Genomic DNA, 24,666 nt, shown 5'->3' with positions numbered 1-24,666 from the left:
GTCAAGAAAGGATTTTAAAAGATTAAAATATCTTTAGGCTCATTGTGTGGTGATTTTGGAGGGGATTTGATATTTTTATGGTAAGAGTTATGCAAGGACAACAAACTTCAAATACAAAAAATAATAATAATAATTGAAAGATGCCTTTAATCTTACCTTCCAGATATAATAACTAGTATACAATGTGCTTATTTCACTTAACAGTATATTTGGGATATCTATTTCATATCATTTCTTGCTAAACTATATTAGAAACTAAATTTTTAAAATTATTATATTAATAAGGACAAGTATAAGAAGTGAAAGATTAATAGTCAAGGTATTTCCTGATGCCTTTTTTGCATTTGCTCTCACAGATTAGTCACGTTTACCTTCCAGGAAAACATTGAACTTTTTTATTCATATTCCAGGAAAAAGAGAGCTATTATAAACATAGATAATAAGATATAGGTATAATTATTTATACATATATGATAATGCTGCACCGAGTTATGTATATTTTTACTCTAATCTTATCTTCAATATAGTCTCATAACAGTACACTTACTCAATCCACATCCCTTTTTACCCTACAATTTGTATGAGCCTAAAGAACTTTTATTTTGCTGAATGAAGTAAATGAAGTGAAATAGGTATACATTTTTTTTTCTTATTGAGAGGTAGGGAGGCAGAGAGACAAACTACTGCATGCGCTACAACCGGATTCCACCTGGCAAGCCCCCTACCAGGTGATGCTTTACCCTTCTGCAGCTGCTCTGTTGCTCAGCACCCAAGCTATTATAGCGCCTGAGGCAAGGCCATGGAGCCATCTTCATTCAGTGCCTGGGGCCAACTTGCTCCAACCATTTGAGCCATGGCTGTAGGAGAAAGAGAGAAACAGAGACAGAGAGACAGGGATAGAAGAGGGGGTGAGGTGGAGAAGCAGATGGCCATTTCATCTGTGTGTCCTGACCAGGAATCAAACCTGAGACTTCTACACACCAGGCCGACACTCTAGTGCTGAGCCAACTGGGATCCAGGACCAGAATTCAGATTTTTAAGGTCAGTAGAATAAATGATGCCAAGAACTAGGACAAAATATATGTAGTTTATTTAACTTATGCTGCCATTTAAATGTAATGTTTTTCCTATACAAGCATAAGATTTAATTTCATTTAATTTATTATTCCCTTTCTTATTTTTCCCCATAAGGAATTTGTTAGTACTTCAGCAGTTTTATATGCCTATTCCTCCTCCAATAAAAAAGTGTTAATAAATGTTTATATGTACATGAATGCACACATAAACTCATATACTTTAATACACCTTATATCAATAATGGTAGAAACATGCTCTTCTCATCCCACAAAACTGGAAATTGACATTAGATTCTAAATTTTGTCCAAAGACTCATTAATAATTTATGGAGAAAACAATATAGCTTTTCTGTTTTCACTTATTAATATGGTAAATCAAGTATTAGATCTTTGGATTTTAATTAAGCCAACCTTTATTACTTGGATACAACCCGATTGTTCATTATGTAATCTTATTTTAATATCCTGTTGATTTCTGTTTACTAATACATTTTCCAGATTTTATATTACTATTCAAAAGAACAATTGGTACTTCTCTCTCTTTATTTGATTTGATATCTATGTTATTCTGTCTTTATAAAGGAAGGTTAAACTATTCTTAAATTCAATAAAACCTGCTTTTGAAATTAATGTTACTGGATCTTAAGCCCAGAAAAATAAAACTTCTCTATAATTGGGCCCTATAGGCCAAATTGAAAATGAGATGGTTTCTGATTAAGAGTCATAATACCTAACAGTGCTCAAATACCCATATATAAACATGGATTATAGAATCTATTCCCAGACAACTTCAACTCTACTTTTATGACCATTGTGATAACATCATTTCTCTCTCTTTGTTTCTGTGTACATACACAATTTGGCAAACATCCCAAATAGCAGCAGCATGTGATACAAAGACCACCCACAAGCTTGGGCTACACACATGCAACAGATTTAACCACAGTTCATAATATATAGCTCATGAGGGACAAATCTGAAATTTACTGCTACATACAGTATATATACATGTATATAACCAGTTTACTCAAACAAGTCTTTGGGGGGCATACCTGATTCTGTGACATGTCTCCAAGCCAGATACAAAGTAGAAAGACTGGCCATGATTTAAAGGACACTTATTCTCAGATGGGCCAATAAGTGGCTTATTAGGACAATTCTTCAAGTATTTTATGCCTCCATTTTTAGACTGTATCTATCAATATATCAGATTTTTTTTTCTTTTTTTTTTTTTTCTTTCTGAAGCTGGAAACGGGGAGAGACAGTCAGACAGACTCCCACATGCGCCCGACCAGGATCCACCTGGCATGCTCTGCCCACCAGGGGGCAATGCTCTGCCCCTCCGGGGCCTCGCTCTGCCGCGACCAGAGCCACTCTAGCGCCTGGGGCAGAGGCCAAGGAGCCATCCCCAGCGCCCGGGCTATCTTTGCTCCAATGGAGCCTTGGCTGCGGGAGGGAAAGAGAGAGACAGAGAGGAAGGAGGGGAGGGGGGTGGAGAAGGAAATGGGCGCTTCTCCTATGTGCCCTGGCCGGGAATCGAACCCGGGTCCCCGCACGCCAGGCCGACGCTCTACCGCTGAGCCAACCGGCCAGGGCCTCAATATATCAGATTTTTAAGTGACTATTTTATTTATGGTCCCATGGTCCCTGTTTGCTGGTGGACCATGCCAGGAACACAGGGAAAAGAAAAAGTGTTCAGAAAGGGGTTTAGTAGGCCAGCTCCTTGAGGGCCAGGGGATTTTCAGGGCTTCCTGGGCTACTCAGGGAGAAAAGAGCAAAGAAAATAAATGATACAGTCTGCATACTCCTTTTTACCACTTTTTAACACTGCTTTCATCAAAGCAGCTTTGGTGACCCATACTTTATTTGTCTAACCAGAATCTACATCATCAAAAGGAAGTTTGTAAAGCAGCGCACCAAAATATACTATGTCTTTAATAAAATATATCCTAAGGCAGGCTAATAGACAATAGGAAAACAGAGAGTGGCCTGCAACCTGGAACCCTCAGTGAAAAGGAAAAGTCAGTGTGGTCACAGACTTAGAGAGCTGCAGGATCAAATTTGCAGTTGAGTAATGAGATGTTTGAGTTTGCACTTTTGAAAATGGAGCATGACTATTGGAGCATGTCCAAGTGGCGAATGGAATAAATGTGTAGTAGCTAGCCTCCAAGATGACTACCGATGATCTTGCCAATTGGTACTCATGCCCCTGTGGAGTCCCCTCCCCCACTGAATAGCAATGACCTGTGGAAATGGGATGTTGCAAAAATGGAATGTGTTCTTCAAGGCTGGGTTGTCAAAGACGTGGCTTGCACCTTGTTTGAATCACTCACTCTGGAAAAATCTAGCTGCCATGACGTGAGGAGGCTCAAGCAGTGATGTGGAGAAGTCCATATGGCTCTTGCCAACAACACCACTAAATATCTAGGTACATGAGTGACCACCTGGAAAGCAGATCCCCAAACCCCAGGCATGCTTTCAGATGAAAAAAGTTGTGGACAACATCTTGACTACAATCTCATGATACCCTGACCCAGAATCACTCAGCTAAGATTCTGCTGGATTCTTGACGTATAGAAGCTGTGTGAAATGATAAATACTTATTGTTTTAAGATACTCATTTTTAAAATAATTATTTTTATAAAACCATATGTACCGGTAACTAATACATTATGTGAGAGGTGGAACAGATCCATTTATGTATCTGTAAGAAAAACAGAGATGAAATTCACTAGAAAAAAAGCAGTCATAGAACCAACATCCCAGGATGTGGAGTAAAAAGACAAATAGATTCTGACATCGCCCAGGATACTGGAAGACTTGGAGTGAAGAGAATCAAGAGCCCAATCAGACTCAAACTCTTTTCTTTTTTTTTTTTTTTTTTCAGACTAAAACTCTTAATTGAAAAAGAGTGAATGGAGGATGGGCACCTAAAACCTAAGCACTTCAAAGGAGCAAAATTTTTTATAAGAAATAATTATTTGGAAAATAAACTAAGACCCAGTGAAGGGGCCACTAACATTATTTCCTAATGTTGGATGCACAGAAATGGGCTTTAGGGTAAGTATTGTATATAAAAATGCAAAGCAAACTGTATTACTGCACTAATTGCTGCATAACAAACTGTAACATAGGCAGCCTCCAGGTTAGGAATGAGATAGGTTCTATAGGTTTGTTGTTTTTTAAATTTTTTTATTTTAGCTCTGGCTGGTTGGCTCAGTGGTAGAGTGTAGGCCTGGTGTGTGGAAGTCCCAGGTTCAATTCCTGGTCAGGGCACACAGGAGAAGTGACCATCTGCCTCTCCACCCCTCCCGTCCTCCCATTCTCCCCTCCTCCCCTTCTCACTTTTCTCTCTCTCTCTCTTTTTCTCTCTCTCTTCACTCCTGCAGCCATGGTTCAATAGGAGTGAGTTGGCCCCAAGCACTGAGGATGGTTCCATGGCTTCCACCTCAGGTACTATGGAGAGTACGGTTACTGAACATTGGAGCAACATGCCAAATAGGCAGAGCATCACCTCCTAGTGGGCTTGCCGGGTGGATTCCATTTGGGGTGCATGCGGGAGTCTGTCTCTGCCTCCCCTCCTCTCACTGAATAAAAAAAAATTAAAAAGTTTTTTATTATTATAATTTTTTTTAGATGAGAGAAGGAGAGACAGTGAGGCAGACTTCTGCAAGCACCCCAGTGGGGATCCACCTGGCAACCCCATCTGAGGCTGATGCTCAAGTACAGAGTTAGTTTTAATGCCTGAGGCTGATGTGCTCCAATGGAGCTATTCTCAGTGCCCCAGGCTATGCTCAAACTAATCAAGCCACTGCCTGTGGTAGGGGGAGAGGGAGGGATAGGGGAGGCAGGGAGACGCAGATGGTGGCTTCTCCTGTGTGTCCTAACCAGGGATTAATCCTGAAACCATACACTGGGCTGATGTTCTATCCATTGAGCCACCAGCCAGAGCCAGGTTTGTTCTTAAGTTGACTATGTATGTAAGTTAGAACAGGTAGATTTACCTATTAAATGCAACTTAGATAGATGTTTATTTTAACAATATTTATTTTTACCTTCCTGTGCATATAAATACTTAAACATTTCAAACCTATGAAACCTATCTTGTTCATAACCCGGGGACTGCCAGTACTGCACTAAATTTCATCTTTACTATTAGTTGAAACTTGTTATAATAATTTAAGAGCTTTGGCCAGAGGCTTTTCTAAGGAAAACAACTTTTGTTTTTCAGATCTGTAAAATATTTTTAAAACAAGCATGGTTTTCTGCACTGCTCACACTGTACAAGAAAAGTTACACTTCTTTATCTTTTTAAATAAAATTATATCTAGCTTCAAGGCCTTTCTCAGGACCACAAGCTATATATATTTTTTTCTTTATACAGCTTTATCACTTCCCTGGTATTACAGCAAGATTTAGTAACCAGGCATTTCAGAGAATTGTGGGAGAGGTTTCCTCCTGGTCAGTCCAACATCATCACCATAAGATTCATTGTAAGGTTTCTTGTTCTAGCCCCAAGGGCCCGCAGAAAGTAGAGGCATCCACCCCTTTCACTGCAGCTCCCAAGGCTGATGCTTGATGCTCAGTGCCCAGGCATCTATGCCCAAAGCCTGCTCAGTGTCATAGTAAATTACAGAACTCACCACCCCTCTGTCCTTCCTGGTTCCAAGAACCTTATTCTGCACAGGCTAGAACTACCATGTTCCCATAGAAGCACCAGTCCCCATCTCATGCAGATAATTCAATAATATGATTTCAATCATATATACAAATCAATGTCACTTTGACAAATCTATGTCACATGCTACTTTCAACTTTTCACTTCTACAAAATGTGTGAATTTTCTCCTGTAACAAAGGAACACTAAACATATAAACTTGGCTATACTTCTTAGAAAGAGAAAGGAGAAACAAATTTTCATGTATTTGTGAATGATTCCACAACAATAAAAAAAATGTGTCACTAATCCCAAGAATATTTATCTTCCTGGGAATGTTTTGGTAAGAGGAAAATAGCAGCATGCATCTGCATGACCTCAGCATACAGTTTAGGTGGGATTATAAAATGAACCTGGGACTTGCAAGTTATTGCCTGGACGCAGTCTGATCCAGAGAGTGAAAAAAACAAAACCTGATGGATGCCACACAATTTACCATTAATACAAAATACAATTTGTTAAAATGGAAATGAATGTTGAGTCATATGATTAGTATCCATTTATCATCAATTTAATACTACTAATAATAATATATTCATTGTTATATATGGAATTTTTAACCTCTTGCTTAGTTCATCTCAGCAATTCTTTCCATAACAAAGGTAATATCATGGAGGGGTTATAACATATTTATTCCTATAATCTCTTCCACATTCAGTTTATCTTAGGATACAACAGAGTTTTTTGTTTAATTTTCGATAATGACATTTTCAAACACAAAACGTATAGATATTAATGTAACAGATACAACAAACCAAGATGTATCAAATGCTACTATTTTTTTTCTCTTATGGATGCCTACTGATAGTATTCCCATCCTTACCTTTTTTTTTTTTTTGGAAATAGAGCACTAAATACAGTTGAAGCCTCTGGTCCCTTCCCTGATCCAGGTCCCAGAAATGTCTTTTGGTGCCTCGTCTTTATCATCCTCTGTGTTCTTTAGATTAGAAACTAGATCAACTATAATGGTATTATCCAGACAAAGGAAAACACAGCACTTCATTTCTAAGCAAATTTAACAGGGAGGTTTTGTGATTTTCTGCCCCTTAGATTTGGCCCTGCTATCTGACCTTGGGAAATTTTCTGTTCTTGTCACAACTACTTATTATTTGGAAGTTCAAAACATTAGAGTATGTTACTAAGAGATTCTACAGAATAATAAAATGGTATGAAACACTTTTTTTTTTTACCATTTGTAAGAGGGTTCATACTTGTCCTGAATAATAGTCATTCAACATTTATTTATTTCTTCAACAAATATTTGTTGAATGCTCATGATGTGATAGGCATTGGGCTAAGAACTCAATGTTGCAATGTGTATAAAATTCATTTCCTGTATGTTTGTCTATTTAATCCCATTATGCATTATGTCTTTACTACATGTCATAGTCATATAATAATTTTAATTCACAACTTGAAGAGAACAGCAAACAACTCCACTCCATTTGACAAGTGGCTTAATTTTTTAAAAATTACAAGATTTATGATTTTAAATTAATCTATCATATGACTAGAAGTTAAATGCACTGAGCAGAAGATTATAGTAAGAAGAGCATTTCTTATGAGTCTCACATTTTTCTCCATGAAATTACTCACTGTACTTCTAATTGATTAAGAATAGGTTAAAAAGAAAAGTGATTTTCAGCCACAAGGTCAGGGTGTAGAGGAATAAGCATAAAACCGGTGTTTATTAGATCCATTTAAAAAAAAAATCTTTCTACACTATGTGCCTTCAATTTCGAAGAACCCAGCTCTCAGACCTGGGGTTGCCTCCCAGCTCTCTGCTGGAATTCCTGATGGTGGCAGTCTGAGGAAACATGAGTTCAGTTACCAAATATAGTTGAGTGGAGTAAGAGGACAGATGCGATTCTGAGGCCACAGTCGCCTCAAAGTGACCACGGACCAAGCAGTCATTAATGAATAGGCAAGGCCAATCTCTGCTTCCCCCAGAAAAGAAGAAATGCTCATCTGAACTCCATCACCTTTTTGGAGTCTTCAAACTAACCAAGGATTGAAAGGTCTGTAAGGTATCTTAATATGCTAACTAGTAGGGCAATATTTGTTATTTTTAAAATATATATATATAATAGTAGTTTGCCTGAAGACATAATACCAGTTAGGAGATGCCTTGATTTTGCTCTGATTTGGAAAAGGGACGTAATGGGAATTTTGACATCTTTTCAAAAACGAAATATGTAAAATTTATCAGCACGGTTTACTCCTACCTATGACTACATTTTCTATACTCTTTAGCATACTCTTAAGCATGCTAAATTGGTGCAACCAATCCCAAAAATATTAAATGTAATTATGGAACCAACACTTGTCAAGATTGTGTCTGGGTTTTAACAGAAAATAAGAATGCAGTTAATATGAACCTTACTCATACTTTAGCTAAATACTGATGGCTTAAATGATATACTTTAGGTAATAGTAACATTTTAAGTTGTTAATTACATTTCCAAAGGATTTTTAAAAATAAGTTGAGAGAAATAGCAGACATTTTAAATTATATCTATGCATAAAGTGTACATACATTTTGGGATATAAAACTGACACTCATAGACACAGACAACGGTATGGCAGTTACCAAAGGAAAGGGAGGGATAGTAAAGAATAAGGGGACAAGTATATGGTGACAGAAGATGACTTGACTTTGTGTGGTCGGCACACTATGCAATATACAGATCATGTATCATAGAAATGTACACTTGAAACCTATATGATCTTATTAACCGATGTCATCCCAATAAATTTAATTTTAAAAACATTGACATACTTTTCTAAAAAGATACAGCTTATTAAGGGAAACTACAGTCCAATCAAGTTTAAATATCACAGCATAATTTTATTTCACATTGTTTTAAGTTACACATGAAATTGTCTTGATCCAGTATGTGAGGTTAATACAAAATGATTTCAGATTCATGTTACTTTTTAAGATTTGCTAAAAATACTAATTGCCTTTTAGTATGAATAATGTGACCACATATAGAATCCTTTGCCTGCAAATATATATAATATTATTCAAATCTATTCAATCATGTATGTACAGAAATTCAATTTTTATTACTTGATAAATATACTTCCTAACATTTTTTTCCTCAAAGAAAGAACTTGAATGCTCACCTCAATTATTTAGATTTTAAAAAGTAGAGTCTATCTGACAAAATATTGCTAACAATAGACAAGGCCTAAGAGATTTATCAAGCCAATTCCTGCTTCATAAATACACGATTACATATTCCTAGAAAACAAATTAGTCCTCTAGAGTTTTAGTGTCTGAGATGGATTAGGGTCTGTATCCTGGTGACTCTATGTCAGTTCCCTGTCTGGGCTTCTGTGTTTTATTGCTAAAACTGAGTATTAAAAAGGTCTTATAGCGTACTTCACCACAGAGTAATGATCTAAATGACACTAGGCAATACAATCAGATATCTTGACTGCATCTTTTTTTTAATGTAGAGAGGAAACATTAGTCAGGCTTCAAAATAAATCTGACATGCTACATGCTCTCAAAGATATACCAACTGAAATCTGCCTCCAAGACAAGAGCCTCCACTTCATTAATAAACTGTGTGTAGAGCATATCAAAGGGTATTGCAGTAATGAAGCGCCAGTCAGAAAGTTAGGTCACCTAAAGTTCATGGTTGTATCCTGGTTAAATTCCCGTAAAGAAAATAAATATTGAGTAAAATGGCTCTGACTTTAATTTATAACTGTTAAATCAGATTAGAGACTATAGAAACAAATTTAGTAAATAGGTTTTGAATTTAGATGAGAAGAATGAAGCCCTGAATGAGGACAATGGCAGTGGAAATGGATGGTATAGAAGGAAGATCTAGATTTTTGCAACTGATTCAATATGGTGGATAAAGATAATAACATAAAGAGGCTCCCAGGGATAACTCCTAATACTCTCTCTGTAAAATGTGTTACATGGCTGTTATGAGCATTAAATGAGCTATTATATTATGCCCCAAAATTGAAATAAAATATAGTTTGGGGGGGGTATTTGAAACTGTAGAATAAATATGTAGAATAAATATCTTCCTATAATGATGATTTACTTAAAGATTAATACAAAGAAATCCACATGTATTTTTAAAAATAGTTTATGAAATTGTGCATTTTTTGCATCAGATAAGGTTTTAGAAATTTTTTATGTTTGTCTTTTGTTCTATAAGACCCTTGGTGGAAAGTACATTACAAATAAAAGGGAAGGAAGGAAGGAAGGAAAGAAGGAAGGAAGGAAGGAAGGAAGGAAGGAAGGAAGGAAGGAAGGAAGGAAGGAAAGAAAGGAAAGAAAGGAAGACAATTTAGGTGATAAAACTAACACTTCATGAAGCAAGTCTCTTTTCAAAGAACTATCAAATAGGGCAAAGGGCAAGAAGCTTTTATAGAGTAAAGGATAAAGAAAAAGAAGGAGAAAATTAGAAAATATCTGATTGGCTTGGGCTACATAGTCAACCATGTTTGGGTAAGAAGAAACAAGGAGGTCAGTACAGAGCCCAGTTGGCTTGGCGTTTGGGGATTGGCTGACTGCATAGATTGTGTTTCTGGTCAAGTAGAACATTTACAAGGACACAAGAATTATCTAAGTTTCAGTTTGCTGATGTGGCACCATGGGCGAGAGTAGCTCCATCTTGGGCCCAGAGTGCAAACACAACAAAAGGAAAAAACGTTTCAAAGCTTTTCAACTTTGGTTTTCATAGTTTAGGTTTTATTTTAAAATGCTTTTAGTATTGACTCATTGTACCAAAAGTTTTTACTCTATTTTAGTAATTGCTTAAATATGAAAATAAAAATACTAAATTAAAAATTTTAAATCACTCATAATTTTAACTTTTTTAATCACAGAATGTAAAATAAGCAACAAAAGATTTCACTAAATGTCCCACCCTTCAACCCTGTCCCTGCCTAATCCCTACCACAGAGGTATTAAGCATTAATTGTTTGGTACGTGTTCTTCCAATCTCTTTCATGTATTTATTTCTAACCATATAGACATTTTTAAATGCCTATTGAAACATTGCTGTTTGGACTCTAAGTTGCCTGGCTCATGTGATATGAGCTATCGTGTGAGTCTTGGTGCCTGCCAGGCTTTTTGTAACATCAAATGCTCTTTTTTTTTTTTCAAAATTGTCAATATCTCTACAAAGTATTCCATAAACAGATTGCAAAAATCCCCCCTTATATAAATTCTTAAGTAAATACCTTTAATATTCCCAATGAAAAAAAAAAGTGGTTACTAGACTTGTGGTGATCACACTGTAAGGTATAGAAATGTTGAAGCACTATATTGTACACCTGAAACTAATATAATATTGTATGTCAACTGTACTTTAATTTGAAAAAAAAAAAAGATTGACCTTGGCATTATGCATAAATGTCAAAATTCACCTGCAATAATTTGTCTTCCAAACACCATGAGGACACCTGCAACTGCCTCCTTGCTATCATTTGAGAGAATCTAAAGCAGGTGTAACTCTCAAAATCAAATATCAAATATCAAATACCATACCATCATTATTTTCCTGCATGATTCAGACACTGAGCCAAGCACTAGCCGTACAAAGACTGTCAGCTGCAGCTTTTGCTTTCAAGGTGTTCAGAGTCTAATGGAGAAAGAGTTCTCTCTAAACTCATATTTATCATATAATTCGGTAAGATGAATGCTATAATAAATGCCGTGCAAATTGTCATGTTCAGAAGGAGAAGCAAATTACGTATACTGATTTGGAAATCATAGGAAAAAAGCACTAAATAGAAGTGAAATTAAGTAAAGTTTTCAAGGCTGAACTAGGATTTGAAACAGAGAAACAGAAGGGAATGGCAAAAGGAACAATATGTAGAAAACATGGAGACATGAAAGAACGTAGAACATTCAAGGAACGGCGAATAGGCCAGCAAGGCATCACTGCAGCGTGTGTCCGAGTGATGACGGGCAAAAGGCTGGAGAGTTTCCATCGGGGCAGACTGTCCAGGGGCGTGTAGATAACCTGCATACCATGCTTTAGACCTCTTATCATCCCAGGAGTGTCATTGGGGGAGGGAGTACTGGCCAAGGAGTGACATGACCAAATTTGTAAATATGGTTTAAATCAGTTTTACTCTTATCATAATCCCTCTAATCTCTCCTATTGGATTACAAAATCATTAAAGGAGAAAAACTATGTGTGGCTCCCCTTTGACCTCCTTGAAATTTCCCTCGCACATAGTAAACGTTAAAAGAGTTGTACAATTAGTTTCATTTATTATTCTAGGAAAGGGAGGTGGGAAAGAGAAAGAATCCCTATAAAATGAGCAGGAGCCAAATTAGAGCCATTTCTCCCAAGGTGAAGAAGCTAGAACTACACAAATTCCAAGAAAGTAGAAAACAATCGTGGCTCAGGAGAGTTTTGGGGAGAGTGGCAGGCTAAACTATTAATGATGGAGATGATGAAAACAACACAAAGAAGAAAAATACTAAGAAAGGAGTTTCCAGGCGATTCAAATTCTTTCAGGTAAGAGAACAGAGGCAAGGGACAGAGAAGATGTAAAATGTATGAGAATATTCTCCCAAATTTCAAAATCTGAACAACTCCACTTGAGAAATGGAACACTTTCATGTTTCTGGCATTTATCCTACTTCCTCTTTACTCATTAAAAACTGCATAATTAGTTCTTTTTAATGTATTTCATTTCTGTGTCAATCACACCAGCATAGAAATGCCAAAAGCACTGTTTGAAATAAAACATGAAATCTCAGAGAAATAATGAAGATGTTTGCAGTTGTATTTCTTCTGATTACAACCTTTTTATTTTGGGGTGTTGACTGATACGGAAATCTCTGAAGCATAATTTTCCAGGGTGTTTGGGCCACCTGGAAACCTCCCTTGTTCATCCACATTAAATGAGTATTTTCCTGAGACGACATGCCTATTCTAGCAGCAATAACTGTGTTGCAAATTAAACCCAAACCATATATGCCATAAAGCTATTATTTTCTTTTTCACTAAGCAAGCAGTTTTTAAGCTACACCTAATCCTGACAACTGGATCCTGTCAGATGGCGCCTCTTTAAAAGCAAACTATAAGTTAATAAGCAGGTGATTTAATCTGCCTCCGGCAAACACTTCCTATTAAAAACAAAAACTGAAAATTGTTTCATTATTCAGAAATTCACTTTAAGCTTCCTCATATAATGTTTTTCATGAAGTTTTAAAATATATTATATTATGTTTACTTTAGACTAAATAGAATTATATTAATAGCAGAACTCTGATTTCTGATCCACAGTTTTATTAGTCTGATATATTGCTTAGGATGCTTGGTTGTTAAAACTATAATATAATGGTAGTAAAGTGTATGATTAAGATCATGAGCTATGGAGTCGCCATCTGGATTTGAAGCATGGCTTTCTTACATCTTCTGCCTCAGTTTTCTTCTTTCTAAGCTGGGGCCTGTCATGATCATTTTAAATGAAACAATCTACTTAATGGCTCCTTGACACAATGCCTACCTCATGGTGAGCAGTCCATCGTTAGCCATGATTATTATTACGATCTTCATTCACTCTTAGTGCTTATGTATATTATATGAATTCATTAAGAAGCTGATGTTCCAGCCCTGGCTGGCTAGCTTAGTGGATAGAGCATCAGCCTGGCATGAGGAAGTCTCAGGTTGGATCCCTGGTCAGGGCACACATGAGAAGAGACCATCTGCTTCTCTTCCATAACCTCTCCCCCTCCTCTCTCTCTTTCCTTCCTGCAGCCAGTCGGCCCCAGGAGCTGAGGATGGCTTGGTTGATTCAAGCATTGGCCTCTGACAGGGGTTGCTGGGTGGATCCCAATCAGGGCGCATGCAGGATTCTGCCTATCTCTCCTCCTCTCGTTTTAAAAAAAAAGGGGGGGGCTGAAATTCCCTAGCAGGTGATTAACAAACTTTTTCTGCAAAAGTTTGGATATTTTAGGCTTTGTTGCAGCTACTCAACTCTGACATTGTTTCACAAAAACAGTCAAAGACAGTCACAGGGCCACACTCTAAATGTAGTCTCAAGTCAAAAGGTTCTGCCTCTGAAATGATCCATTTAGACATCTCACTGTCTTATACATCCTTCCAGATGTCTCACTCAGTCATTCTCACTATGTCTATTTTTTGTTTTCATTATGTTTTTAGTCCTCTAATCTCCTTATATTCGATCTCCTACCTATGAATTTCAATCCAAAATAGATTTTAGAATCCACCCCTGTCTTGTCAATATTCCCAACAACCTTGCCCATTTCCTTTCCATCTTACTTGTGTGTCCAACCCTGGGTCATCTACCTCCACACCTTCACCTAGAATTCTAACCTCTGGCAGTCAGAAGTGCCAAATCGCACAGATGAATGATACTATAAATATGTCACATCTAACTTCAACTAAGCCTTCACCTCTGCCTATAAATCCTTAAGGAATTTTCCCCCTCTACAACAACGATTTTTTTATTAATTTTTAGAAAGAGAGAAAGGGAGAGAGACAGAGACAGGAAGAGAGAGAACTGACTCATTGTTCCACTTATTCATGCTGTCATTGGTTGGTTCTTGTATGTGTTCTGACTGGGGGCTTGAACCCACAACCTAGGCATGTTGGGAGGATACTCTATCCAACTGAACCACCCAGCCAGGACCCAACAAATTGTCTACTGTCCTTATAAACTTCCAAATGCACAGAAGCACTCTCTCTCTCTCTCTCTCTCTCTCTCTCTCTCACACACACACACACACACACACATGCCCTTTATTATTTCTCTCCTTTGACAATGGAAGAACTGTCCCTTTCCAACCTGAAGCCATTTGTCCTCTAATAACCCATTGCATCTCACATCCTCGGAGACCTGTTCTATATCATCCCTACTTTCTTACATGGCTCTTCCGATTCTCCCCCTTTACTGACTGATCCTTTCAGTTTTGAGGCATGATCCTGCTCCTCATCCTAATAAACAACCTCCCCAGATTCCACACTTCTGTTCAACTATGCTGTCTCTCCTCTTTTCTCTGACTCTCCAGAGAGTCAACCACACTTGCAACCTATACTTCCTCTCTTTCCATAATTTATCACTGTATCTGAAATTTGGTCTATATCTCTGTCACATACACCAAAACTGCTATTGTCAATTGTAATAAATCTCCCAGTTGCTTGATCAAAAGGGCATACCCTCTTCATGGAATTTTTCCATGACACTCCGCTTCCTGGTTTCCCCCAAACTCCCTGTAAGATTTTTTTCCTTTTCTCTCTTGATGACCTTATTCACTCCCATGGCTTATGGGGCCACCCGTGGGCCAATAATCCCCAGTCCAGCTCTGTTTTCCCTTCTCTGGGCTCTGGACCACTATCTCAGATTGCCATCAGCACCAGAGGTCCAAGAGTTCCCCCAGATGCAAAATGTACAAATCAAAATTAAGCTTCTTTTTTTCCTCAAAACTTGCTTCCCCTATTGTGTTAAGTGAAGGGCACTGTCCATCCCATTATTTGAGTGAGAAATCTATAATCCTTCTTTGAATCATCTCTTATTTTAATCAGTCAGCAATTATCTATTCTTTCGCTCTTCTATCTATTGGTTCAGTCCACTGTGTTCTACCTCAATGTCACTTGTTCACACTTCCATCATCTTTGTTATCTACTATCAGTTGTGTTCATTAGTAAGAAGCAACAGAAATATTCCTTGGTCAACTTGAGTGCAAAGAGATTTACTGATAAAAGTTGTGGCAACTCACAGAATGAAACCAGAAGTCTGTGCTGGAGGCAAGACCACAGCCAAAACCGTGCCAGAAAAAGGCTCCTGTGTGGCTATCCCTGCTGCCGCAGCTGAACAGTCCATACACAGCTGCTCTTCCAGCCCTAGATGTCCCTCTGCACAGCCATCGCTGCTGCCCTGGGGCTACCTCTGCTGTCACGCAGTGTCCAGCTGTCAGAATGCTTTCACCTGGGACCCTGCTTCAAAGTCCAAGATGGATGCATCTAACTGCCAAGTGCCAAGACTTGTGCCCAGCCTCCAAGGTGCTGGGAAAGCAAATATTTGGAGATTTTACACCCCATTATGATAAGTAAACTTAGTTTCTCAAAGAGGCTCATAATATGAGAAATTATCCAAAACTAAGAAGGAGGTTCAGGTAATGGACACCAAAATTAGAACAATGAGAAACATATACAACCCTTAAATACTACAAAAGCCTTCTCACTGACTTCTTTCATCTTACCTCCCCTTAACCTAACTCTGTAAGGTGCTTGGCTGATTCCAGATCTTGGGTATTGCTAATAATGCTGCAATGAACATAGGGGTGCATATGTGTGTGTGTATAGTTTTTAATCAGTGTTTTAGAATTCTTAGGATATTTTTCCAGAAGTGGGATTGCTGAGCCAAAGACAGTTTAATTTTTTTTTGTATTTTTCTGAGTGAGAAGCAGTGAGGCAGAAAAACAGACTCCCACATGCACCCAACCAGGATCTACCAGGCATGTCCACCAGGGGGCGATGCTCTACCCATCCAGGGCGATGCTCTGTTGCAACCAGACCCATTCTAGCACCTGAGGCAGAGGCCATAAAGTCATCCTCAGTGCCTGGGCCAACTTTGCTCCAATGGAGCCTTGGCTGAGGGAGGGGAAGAGAGAGATAGAGAGAAAGGAGAAGGGAAAGGATGGAGGAGCAGATAGGCGCTTCTCTTGTATGCCCTGGCTGGGAATCGAACCTGGGACATCCACACACTAGACCGATGCTCTACCACTAAGCCAACTGGCCAGGGTCAAAGGTTTGAATTTTTTGAGGAAACCCCATACTGTTTTCCACAGTGGATGCCCCAGTCTGCAGTCCCCCCAACAGTGCAGGAGGGTTCCCTCTTCTTCACATTCTAACTAATATTTGTTGCTTGTTGATTCAGACTCAATCTTGAGGCAAAGATCACTTCTGAGGCTTTCTAGATCTTCCCTCTATCACTTAATGAACAATATATAGAAAAAGAGCAGCACACTTAAAATAACAGGAGAGTCACTGCTTCACCATATTTAGTTCAAAATGCAGTGGGATTTAAATTGACGCCCAATATTTGGCAGATGATGAAACAACTTTTAATTAATGTGGATAATATTCCCATAAAAATGTCCTTTTTAGAGCCCTGGCTGGATGGCTCAGTGGTAGAGCATCGGCCCGGCGTGTGGAAGTTCTGGGTTTGATTCCTGATCAGAGCACACAGGAGAAGAGCCTATCTGCTTCTCCACCTCTCCCCCTCTCCTTTCTCTCTATCTCTCTCTTCCCTTCCCCAGCCAAGGCTCCATTGGAGCAAAGTTGGCCTGGGTGCTGAGGATGGCTCCATGGCCTCTGCCTCAGGCACTAGAATGGCTCAGGTTGCAACAGAGCAATGTCCCAGACAGGCAGAGCATCGCCCCCTGGTGGGCATGCCCAGCAGATCCTGGTGGGATGCATGTGGAAGTCTTTCTCTCTGCCTCCCCGCTTCTCAATTCAAAAAAATACAAATATTAATAATAATAATAAATGTCCTATTTAAGGGCACATAGTTCCCTCACATGTCCTTGAAACTCAAATAAGGCTCTCATAGCAACCAAGCTCTTTTCCCTCACCTTTGCCACCTTATCCAAATTTTACATCATCTGTATACCATTTGTTTAATGTCTTACCACTCCACCCTCTTTACTATACCACATGACTTTTACTTCCTTAAACATAAGGATTGTGTCAACAGATGGATCAAGAGTCTGCAAACTTCAACCCTTGTGCCACAGCCATCCCATTGCTCGTTTTGGCATGGTCTGCAAACTAAGAACATTTTTACATTTTTAAACTGTTGTAAAAATCAAATTCAAAGGCAAAATAATGTGTTTGACATGTAAAATCTCTAAAGTTCAAATATCAGTATCCATAAATAAAGTTTTATTGGCACACAGGCATGTTTATTATTTATTTCTGTGTCTGGTTTGATGTTCCAAAGGCAAATTTGAGTAACTACAGTAGAGATTTTGTAGCCTACAAAGTCAAAAGCATTTACTATCTGGCCCTTTACAAAATAGTTTGCCAATCCCTGGTCTGGGTAATGACTATACCTCTAGTACCTGAAACTTTGTAAGTGATTGTTAACTATGTGTTAAATTAACTGTTGAGTGAATGAATATGAATGCACATGGCTGGACAGAGGAAAGGATGAGACAGGAGGATTTCAAGTATTTCACTGAAAGCGGGAAAAAATAAAGATTGGAATCAAAATGTATTTTTGCAATTATTTTATAAGCAGGGTCAGATTTACTAAAAATATCAATAAGCTACTAATCTCATAACATGAATGAAATCAGAGCTTTCATAAGGTGTGTGTGGAGGAGGGGGTGGAAGGCAAGGAGGCTCTGAGAAGTATAGAATGTCCACTACACTTAGTCACCTATAGTATGTACTGCAGGTAGCATCTTCTTGAATTATTCAATACCTGTTGTAAAATACTTACTGTTACTCATAGGGTAAATATTAAATTAAGATGATAAATACAAGTATACTTAATGCTTCTTCCAACTTATAGCATAGAGAAAAATTATCTTTTAAAAAGTACAGTTGACCCTTGACCAATGGAGGGGCTCTGGAAACCAGTGCCCCTGCCCCTTTGGAGTTGAAAATTCATGGATAACTTTGACTTCCCAAAATGTAACTACATCTGGCCCTTTGCAGCTGCGGATTTAACCAACCATGGATAGAAAACAGTCTTTTTTGATCTGCATTGTGAATCTGCCGCTGGGAATGCAAAATGCTGTTTTCCACCGGGGTTTGTTCAATCCACAGAGGCAAAATGGAGAATAGGCAGGCAGGCAGTATTTATTGCAAAACAAAAAAAAATGCAGTTCAAACCTGTGTTGTTCTAGGATCAACTGCATATTTGTTTACCTTAATGTTTCTCCCAATTTGTAAATTAGTACCACTAGGATAACACACACACACACACACACACACACACACACACACTACTACTCATGGCAATTCTGTCTACGTTGTCTTTCAGAACAGAAGTAAACTGACTTCCAGTGCCTCTAGCCTTCCTGTTGAAACCAAAGAGTGTATGACGACTATTCAAATATGTCAGAGACTTCCTCCCATGACTCCTTCTATGATTCCCTATCAGACATGCAGGAAGAAAGCAAGAATGCTGACTTCTTCCCTGAGCTATCTGCTTTTCTCAGCCAGGAAGAGATAAACAAGAGCCTTGACCTGGCCCGGAGAGCTATCGCCAACTCTGAGACAGAAGACTTTGACTCAGAAAAGGAGATCTCCCAGATTTTCAACACCTCTCCTGTAAGCCTCCGTGAGAACTCTTCCCGCCAGGAGACCAACCCTGGTGGGCCAGCCTCCCCAGGGAGACCCCAGGAGGACAGGCCAGGAGGACCCACTGAGCCTATCTCCTCTCCTGGTTCAAAGAAGAAACCTGCCATCTCACCCCTGCTTGCCCGACCCAGCTACATCCGGAGCCTCCGAAAGGCTGAAAAACGTGGGGCCAAAACGCCCAACACAGGTGGGAAGCCCAAACCCGCACATCAAGGGAAATCTGGCCCCCAGAGCCAGCTGTGTGATAAGGCGGCTAATTTCATCGAGGAGCTGACATCCATATTTAGAGAAGCAGCCAAGCCAAGAAACAGAAGCCCAAATGGGGAGACCTCATCACCAGACAGTGGGTACCTGTCTCCAAAAAAGCAGCCATCGGCCCTGATGAGTGCGTCCGCCAGCCAGAGCCCCACTGAAGACCACCAGGAGATGGAAGCGGAGGTCAAGTTACCGGAGGCCAGGCTGTGCTACCCCGCGGACCCGGAAGAGGCCCGGCTGTGCTACCCCGCGGACCAGGACGAGGAGGTAGTGCCCTGCAACAGCATCTCTCATCACCCGCAGCCCCAGAATTCACTCCCCTTCCCATCCACCCCTCGCTTCATTCAGAAGCTGCGGAGCCAAGAAGTGGCAGAAGGAAGCAGAGTTTATTTGGAGTGTCGAGTCGCTGGAAACCCAACTCCTCGAGTCAGGTAAGAAATTTTTTTTTATTATGAATATCATATGATTCGTGTTGAGTTTTGGTTTTGGTTTAATGTGCCTGCAGAGTTAGCCCTCTGGAGCCTGAGGTAGCGTTTGCAAGCACCTGCAAGGTGAAAGCATCCTAGAATTGCAAACACGCCTTGACTTGGTTGTCCCTAGTAGGTACAGTTATTGTCATGAACCACCTAATACATGAGGAAGGCAAAGGACCAGATAGGCATAGAGGAGTACAAACAGGTTGTTATATTGGACTCTGGAATGAATAACAGCCAGGGAAACTTAAAATGTGCAATTGATTTCTTCAAAGCACTGTGACAAGTGTGTACCTAATCTGACTATAGGCTGCTGAAGATGGCTGCACGTGTGGCTAAAACTAGATGTCTGGCAGCACACAGATGAAAGGAAAAGGTGTGCGCAGGCCAGCCACAAGCATAGCCATCAAATCTATAATCTTGTCTGAGGCATTGGCTAAATCAACACATACTCACTTAAGGTAAACACACACACCCACACACCTTCCATGTTGTGCAACCAAGGACAGAACTTTCCTAACAAAGATGAACCAAATTGAGTGTGATGGTCTGTTACACACAAACGAGTTCTAGCCACTAGAGTATGGGTACCGCAGAATAGGAACAAGTACAAGTACGTGAGTCAGAGTCAATAAACACATCACCATGTCCATTACTATTTTCATAAATTCCTCTTCCTTCATTGCAGAGTTTATACCTTCTGTGCCAAAGGTTCAGAGGAGTGAGCCTGGAGTCAGCCTGTAGGGTTTCCAATCAGGGCTCCACCTTCTACCAAGTAGGCAAGTGACTTTGTGATCCAGTTTCTGTATCTGTGAAATGGGAGTCATAATACTACCTACCTCGTTCTATTTTATGACTAAATTAAATAATACAGGAAAGAGTAAAACATGGCCTTGCCCCCAGTGACTGCTACATTGCTATCACCTATTATTTTTATTATTTCTTGTTTATTTTTTTAAATTGTTTTAGGAACAAAATTGGGTTTATTTTATTCTTTTTAAATTTTTTATTTACTGATTTTAGAAGGAGAGTGGAAGCAAGAGAGAGAGAGAGAGAAACATTGATCTGTTCCTATATGTGCCTTAACTAGGGATTGAACTAGCAACCTCTGCATATCAGGATAATGCTCTAACCAACTGAACTCTCCAGCCAGGGCTATTTTATGATTCTACAAGAATCCCCTGCGAACAGGAGGAAGTAGAAGGCGGTGTTGGCAGCTGTGGTGAAGAACTTGGAAGACCTAGTGTTAACCTTATTGAAATTAGGTTTTTCCAATGCTCATTTTCAAGAAATACTGTCAAAAGACCATAAAATTCTAAACTCCCAGAAAAATGAGGTGGAGGATAGGAAACTGAGTAGAAACCCCCCTCTCACTGAGCAGTTCATGCTTACCACACCCTTCTGGAATGCCATTCCTCACTCTTGATTTCCCCCCACCTCATTAAGTCAGCCTGAACCATACAAAATATCTACTAGTGGTTTAACATTTCAAGTTAGGGTTACACTATAAAAAAGAAGCCATTCAGTCATTTATTTTGAAAGTTTTGCTTCTATTAATGAAATTCATGTTACCTAAATTATGTAACTATAAAAAAGTAAATTCAAACATATGGAAGTTGGAGAAATGATAAAGGACATTATTAGCTAAAAAACACTTGGTACTTTACGTTAACATAGCATTTCACAAATCACAAACTTTACCTCTCACCCTATATCCACTAATACACAGTTTGCTAGAATTGGTGTTTTTTTTTTAGTTTGATGAGTCATTGCTCACAAACACGGAATAAGCATTAGTATGACCGGCTAAAAAGTGGTGTAATTAGAGGCAGGGATTTTTTTTTCCAACCAATTCAACTAATTCACCTTGAGTCTGTTTTCCCAGTAATTTGACTGTATTCCTTTTAGAAACAGACAGCAGGGGGCAGTAAAAACTTCTTAATGAGTTCACTTAATATGTCAACCTAAATTCTGTCATCTCACTACATCTTTTCCATAAAAAATTTTTCTTCTAGTTTTGCCTATAATAGAAATGAAATTGAGTAATTTTTTTTTGGATTTTATTTAGACTTTTTTAAACCCACTAATCTTAGGAACAAATCATTCTTCATAAGAAATATATTCACATGTCATTCAAACAGCTCCACTTACATTTACCTCCAAAATAGGCCCCTTTCAAATATATTACCATGGCAATTAAGTATACCATACCCTTTCAAAAATGACAAAAATCAATCCATTTGACATCAAAGGATTGATTCAACCATACCAAAGTTTACTTAACCATTTGATAGTTTGGGGGGGGCATCAAATTCATGCTTCTACCTCTTTTCTTTTTATGGAGAGAAGGGGCATTAATTAAATTTATAGCTACAGAATTATTAACTAGTTTTTTTGTTTGTTTGTTTTTTTGTCATCTTTCTGTCTACCAAAGCCCTTGACCAATATTCATTAGTCATTATAAATTGTGTTCCTCTAGGGTAAATAAGTCTTTGCTCCATTGCTTAAATGGCCATCATTAGCTGGTCATTTTTGTATTATTTTGAGTTTGGGAGGTTTGGGGTTGATTTTTAGGTTTTTTTGTTTTGTTTTATTGAGTAGCAAAGTAAATGCACATTGAATTCTTTTAATTTCTTCTAAAGATTCTTGTCTCTCTGCCATAGATTTGTAAGTGCACCAAACACTTAAGAACATTCATGCCCTGGCCGGTTGGCTCAGTGGTAGAGCGTTGGCCTGGCATGCAGAAGTTCTGGGTTCGATTCCCAGCCAGGGCACACAGGAGAAGCACTCATCTGCTTCTCCACTCCTCCCCCTCTCCTTCCTCTCTGTCTCTCTCTTCCCCTCCTGCAGCCAAGGCTCCATTGGAGCAAAGTTGGCCCGGGCACTGAGGATGACTCTGTGGCCTCTGCCTCAGGCGCTAGGATGGCTCTGGTTGCAACAGAGCGATGCCCCAGATGGGCAAAGCATCGCCCCCTGGTGGGCGTGCCAGGTGGATCCTGGTCGGGCAAATGCGGGAGTCTGTCTGACTGCCTCCCCGTTTCCAACTTCAGAAAAATACAAAAAAAAAGAACATTCATTGAGCTCTTTTCCATATGAGACATATGATGGTCTAAAGAGAAAATCTTCTGTGAAGGAAGTTTTGTATAAGGAAGAAGCCCTTTAATAACGAGTTCCCTGCACTGGGGCATTTTAGAACCTGACTCAAACCGACTAGTCCAGGGGCCTTGGAACTCAGAGATTCAGTAGCCCTACCCATTCATTGGCCACCTCTATAGGCCCCAGAAACAGAAGGCAGAACTTGTGGGTAGAGGCCTCTATGTGCAGAGAGGCTCAATAGATGCTGGCTGATAAGTGCAGAGACATTCAGTGTGGAGAGGTTGGCAGCTGCTCCAGAGGTGAGTGCAGTGTGATGCAGTTGCCAACAGTAAGATCCAGGCTCACTAAAAAGTAATGCCCCACAGAGAAAAATATGGGGGCAGGTAGCAGGGGACTGGGCCAGGGGACTAGAGCACAGGAAGAAAATTCTACCCTTTCAGTGTTTAGTTAAGGAAAAAGCAAAGCTCTTTACTGTTTCAAAAGGATGAACAAACAGAGCAAGAAGAAAAGACTCAGATATGATTAGATGAGGCAGGATGTTAGGGACTAAAGTTTTATTGGGTCCACAGTAGGGAAACAAATTGCTAGACTGGCATGGTTGGGCTACTACGCTGCTGGCCTGGAGCTTCTGAAATTCGGCCTAAATACAGACATGTGGTTTGGGAACCTGGACATAGGAGAGCTTACAGATGTGAATGAAGTTGCTCCAGCTAAAGGAAGGATAGATGGAAACAGTAGGATCAAAGCCAGGCCAGTCATTTCAAGACATTCCTACTTTCTGTACAATCACTCCCCACCCCCAGACATCATGGGCACAAGCACCAGTTATAACCATACCTATAAATAGGACAGAAAACATTCTCTTTTTCTCCTCTATTCTTTCATAGTTCCAACAAAAACTCAACAAAAGAGCGAAACATTTGTAGGTAATAATTGAAGTTATATACACTTTAGATGATACTCAGTTATATATCATTGATAAACTACTCAAATTATATGCAAATTATTTGTTGACAATTTGAATTACGACATTAAAGGTCAGAATTCCCTTATATCATTCACTTTTCCTGTTCTTTACATTCTCAACTTTTGTTAGTGGCTGAAAAATTCATGAAGGGTTTTAGTTTAAAATTACCTATAATATTATAAAAATTAGGCCTTATATTTTCAGTTTGAACTGTCAAAATAATTTATTCTGGCAACCATATATTTTAAAGCACATAAACATAAGAAAACTAAGATTGAATACAAAAAATTATTTGCCTAGTAACACAAAATAATTAGCCATAGAAACAGGAAGATAACTCAGGTTTTCTGATTCCTGATCATTTAGCGATTCAGGAGAGGATTCAGCTACCGTTGCTGCTGCTTTGCTGCTTGTTCAAACCTTACTTACTAGCTCCAGAAATGGAGATACATGCAACAGATATATTTAAAATCTTCCAGAATTAAAATTCATATTCTGAATATCTTTAAAGAATTGGCAGCCTGATAATTTCCATAACATTTTTCTTTTTTTCTTTACCTTTTTCTTTCCTTTTTTAGTTTTTATTAATGTGGTGCCATTGATCAATCAGGGTACATAGGTTTAGAGAAAACATCTCCAGGTTATTTTGACATTTGATTATGTTGCATACCCATCACCCAAAGTCAAATTGTCTTCCATCACCTTCTATCTGGTTTTCTTTGTGCCCCTCCTCTCCCCAAACCCCCTCCCA

The 24,666-nt window shown here is 39.0% G+C and overlaps 1 protein-coding gene across 6 annotated transcripts in view; it reads left to right on the top strand.

Moving 5' to 3' along the window:
* Nucleotides 1–24,666, top strand: part of PALLD (palladin, cytoskeletal associated protein) — a 583,598-nt gene that overhangs the window by 179,368 nt on the left and 379,564 nt on the right. For 4 of the 6 annotated variants that reach the window (XM_066279472.1, XM_066279481.1, XM_066279454.1 and 1 more), the window contains exons 1-2: nt 7,692–7,811; nt 18,805–19,810. The exons of 1 other annotated variant lie outside the window; for it this stretch is intronic. In XM_066279472.1, coding sequence (XP_066135569.1) covers nt 18,879–19,810 — 932 coding nt within the window. In that variant the 5' untranslated portion in view covers nt 7,692–7,811; nt 18,805–18,878. Of the gene's footprint in view, nt 1–7,691; nt 7,812–18,804; nt 19,811–24,666 lie in introns of those variants that run through there. One more of the 6 variants, XM_066279463.1, reaches the window with a different exon arrangement.

The sequence above is a fragment of the Saccopteryx bilineata genome, chromosome 1 (genome assembly GCF_036850765.1).
Source record: "Saccopteryx bilineata isolate mSacBil1 chromosome 1, mSacBil1_pri_phased_curated, whole genome shotgun sequence".
Lineage (NCBI taxonomy): Eukaryota > Metazoa > Chordata > Mammalia > Chiroptera > Emballonuridae > Saccopteryx > Saccopteryx bilineata.
This window is presented reverse-complemented; position numbering and strand designations above follow the sequence as displayed.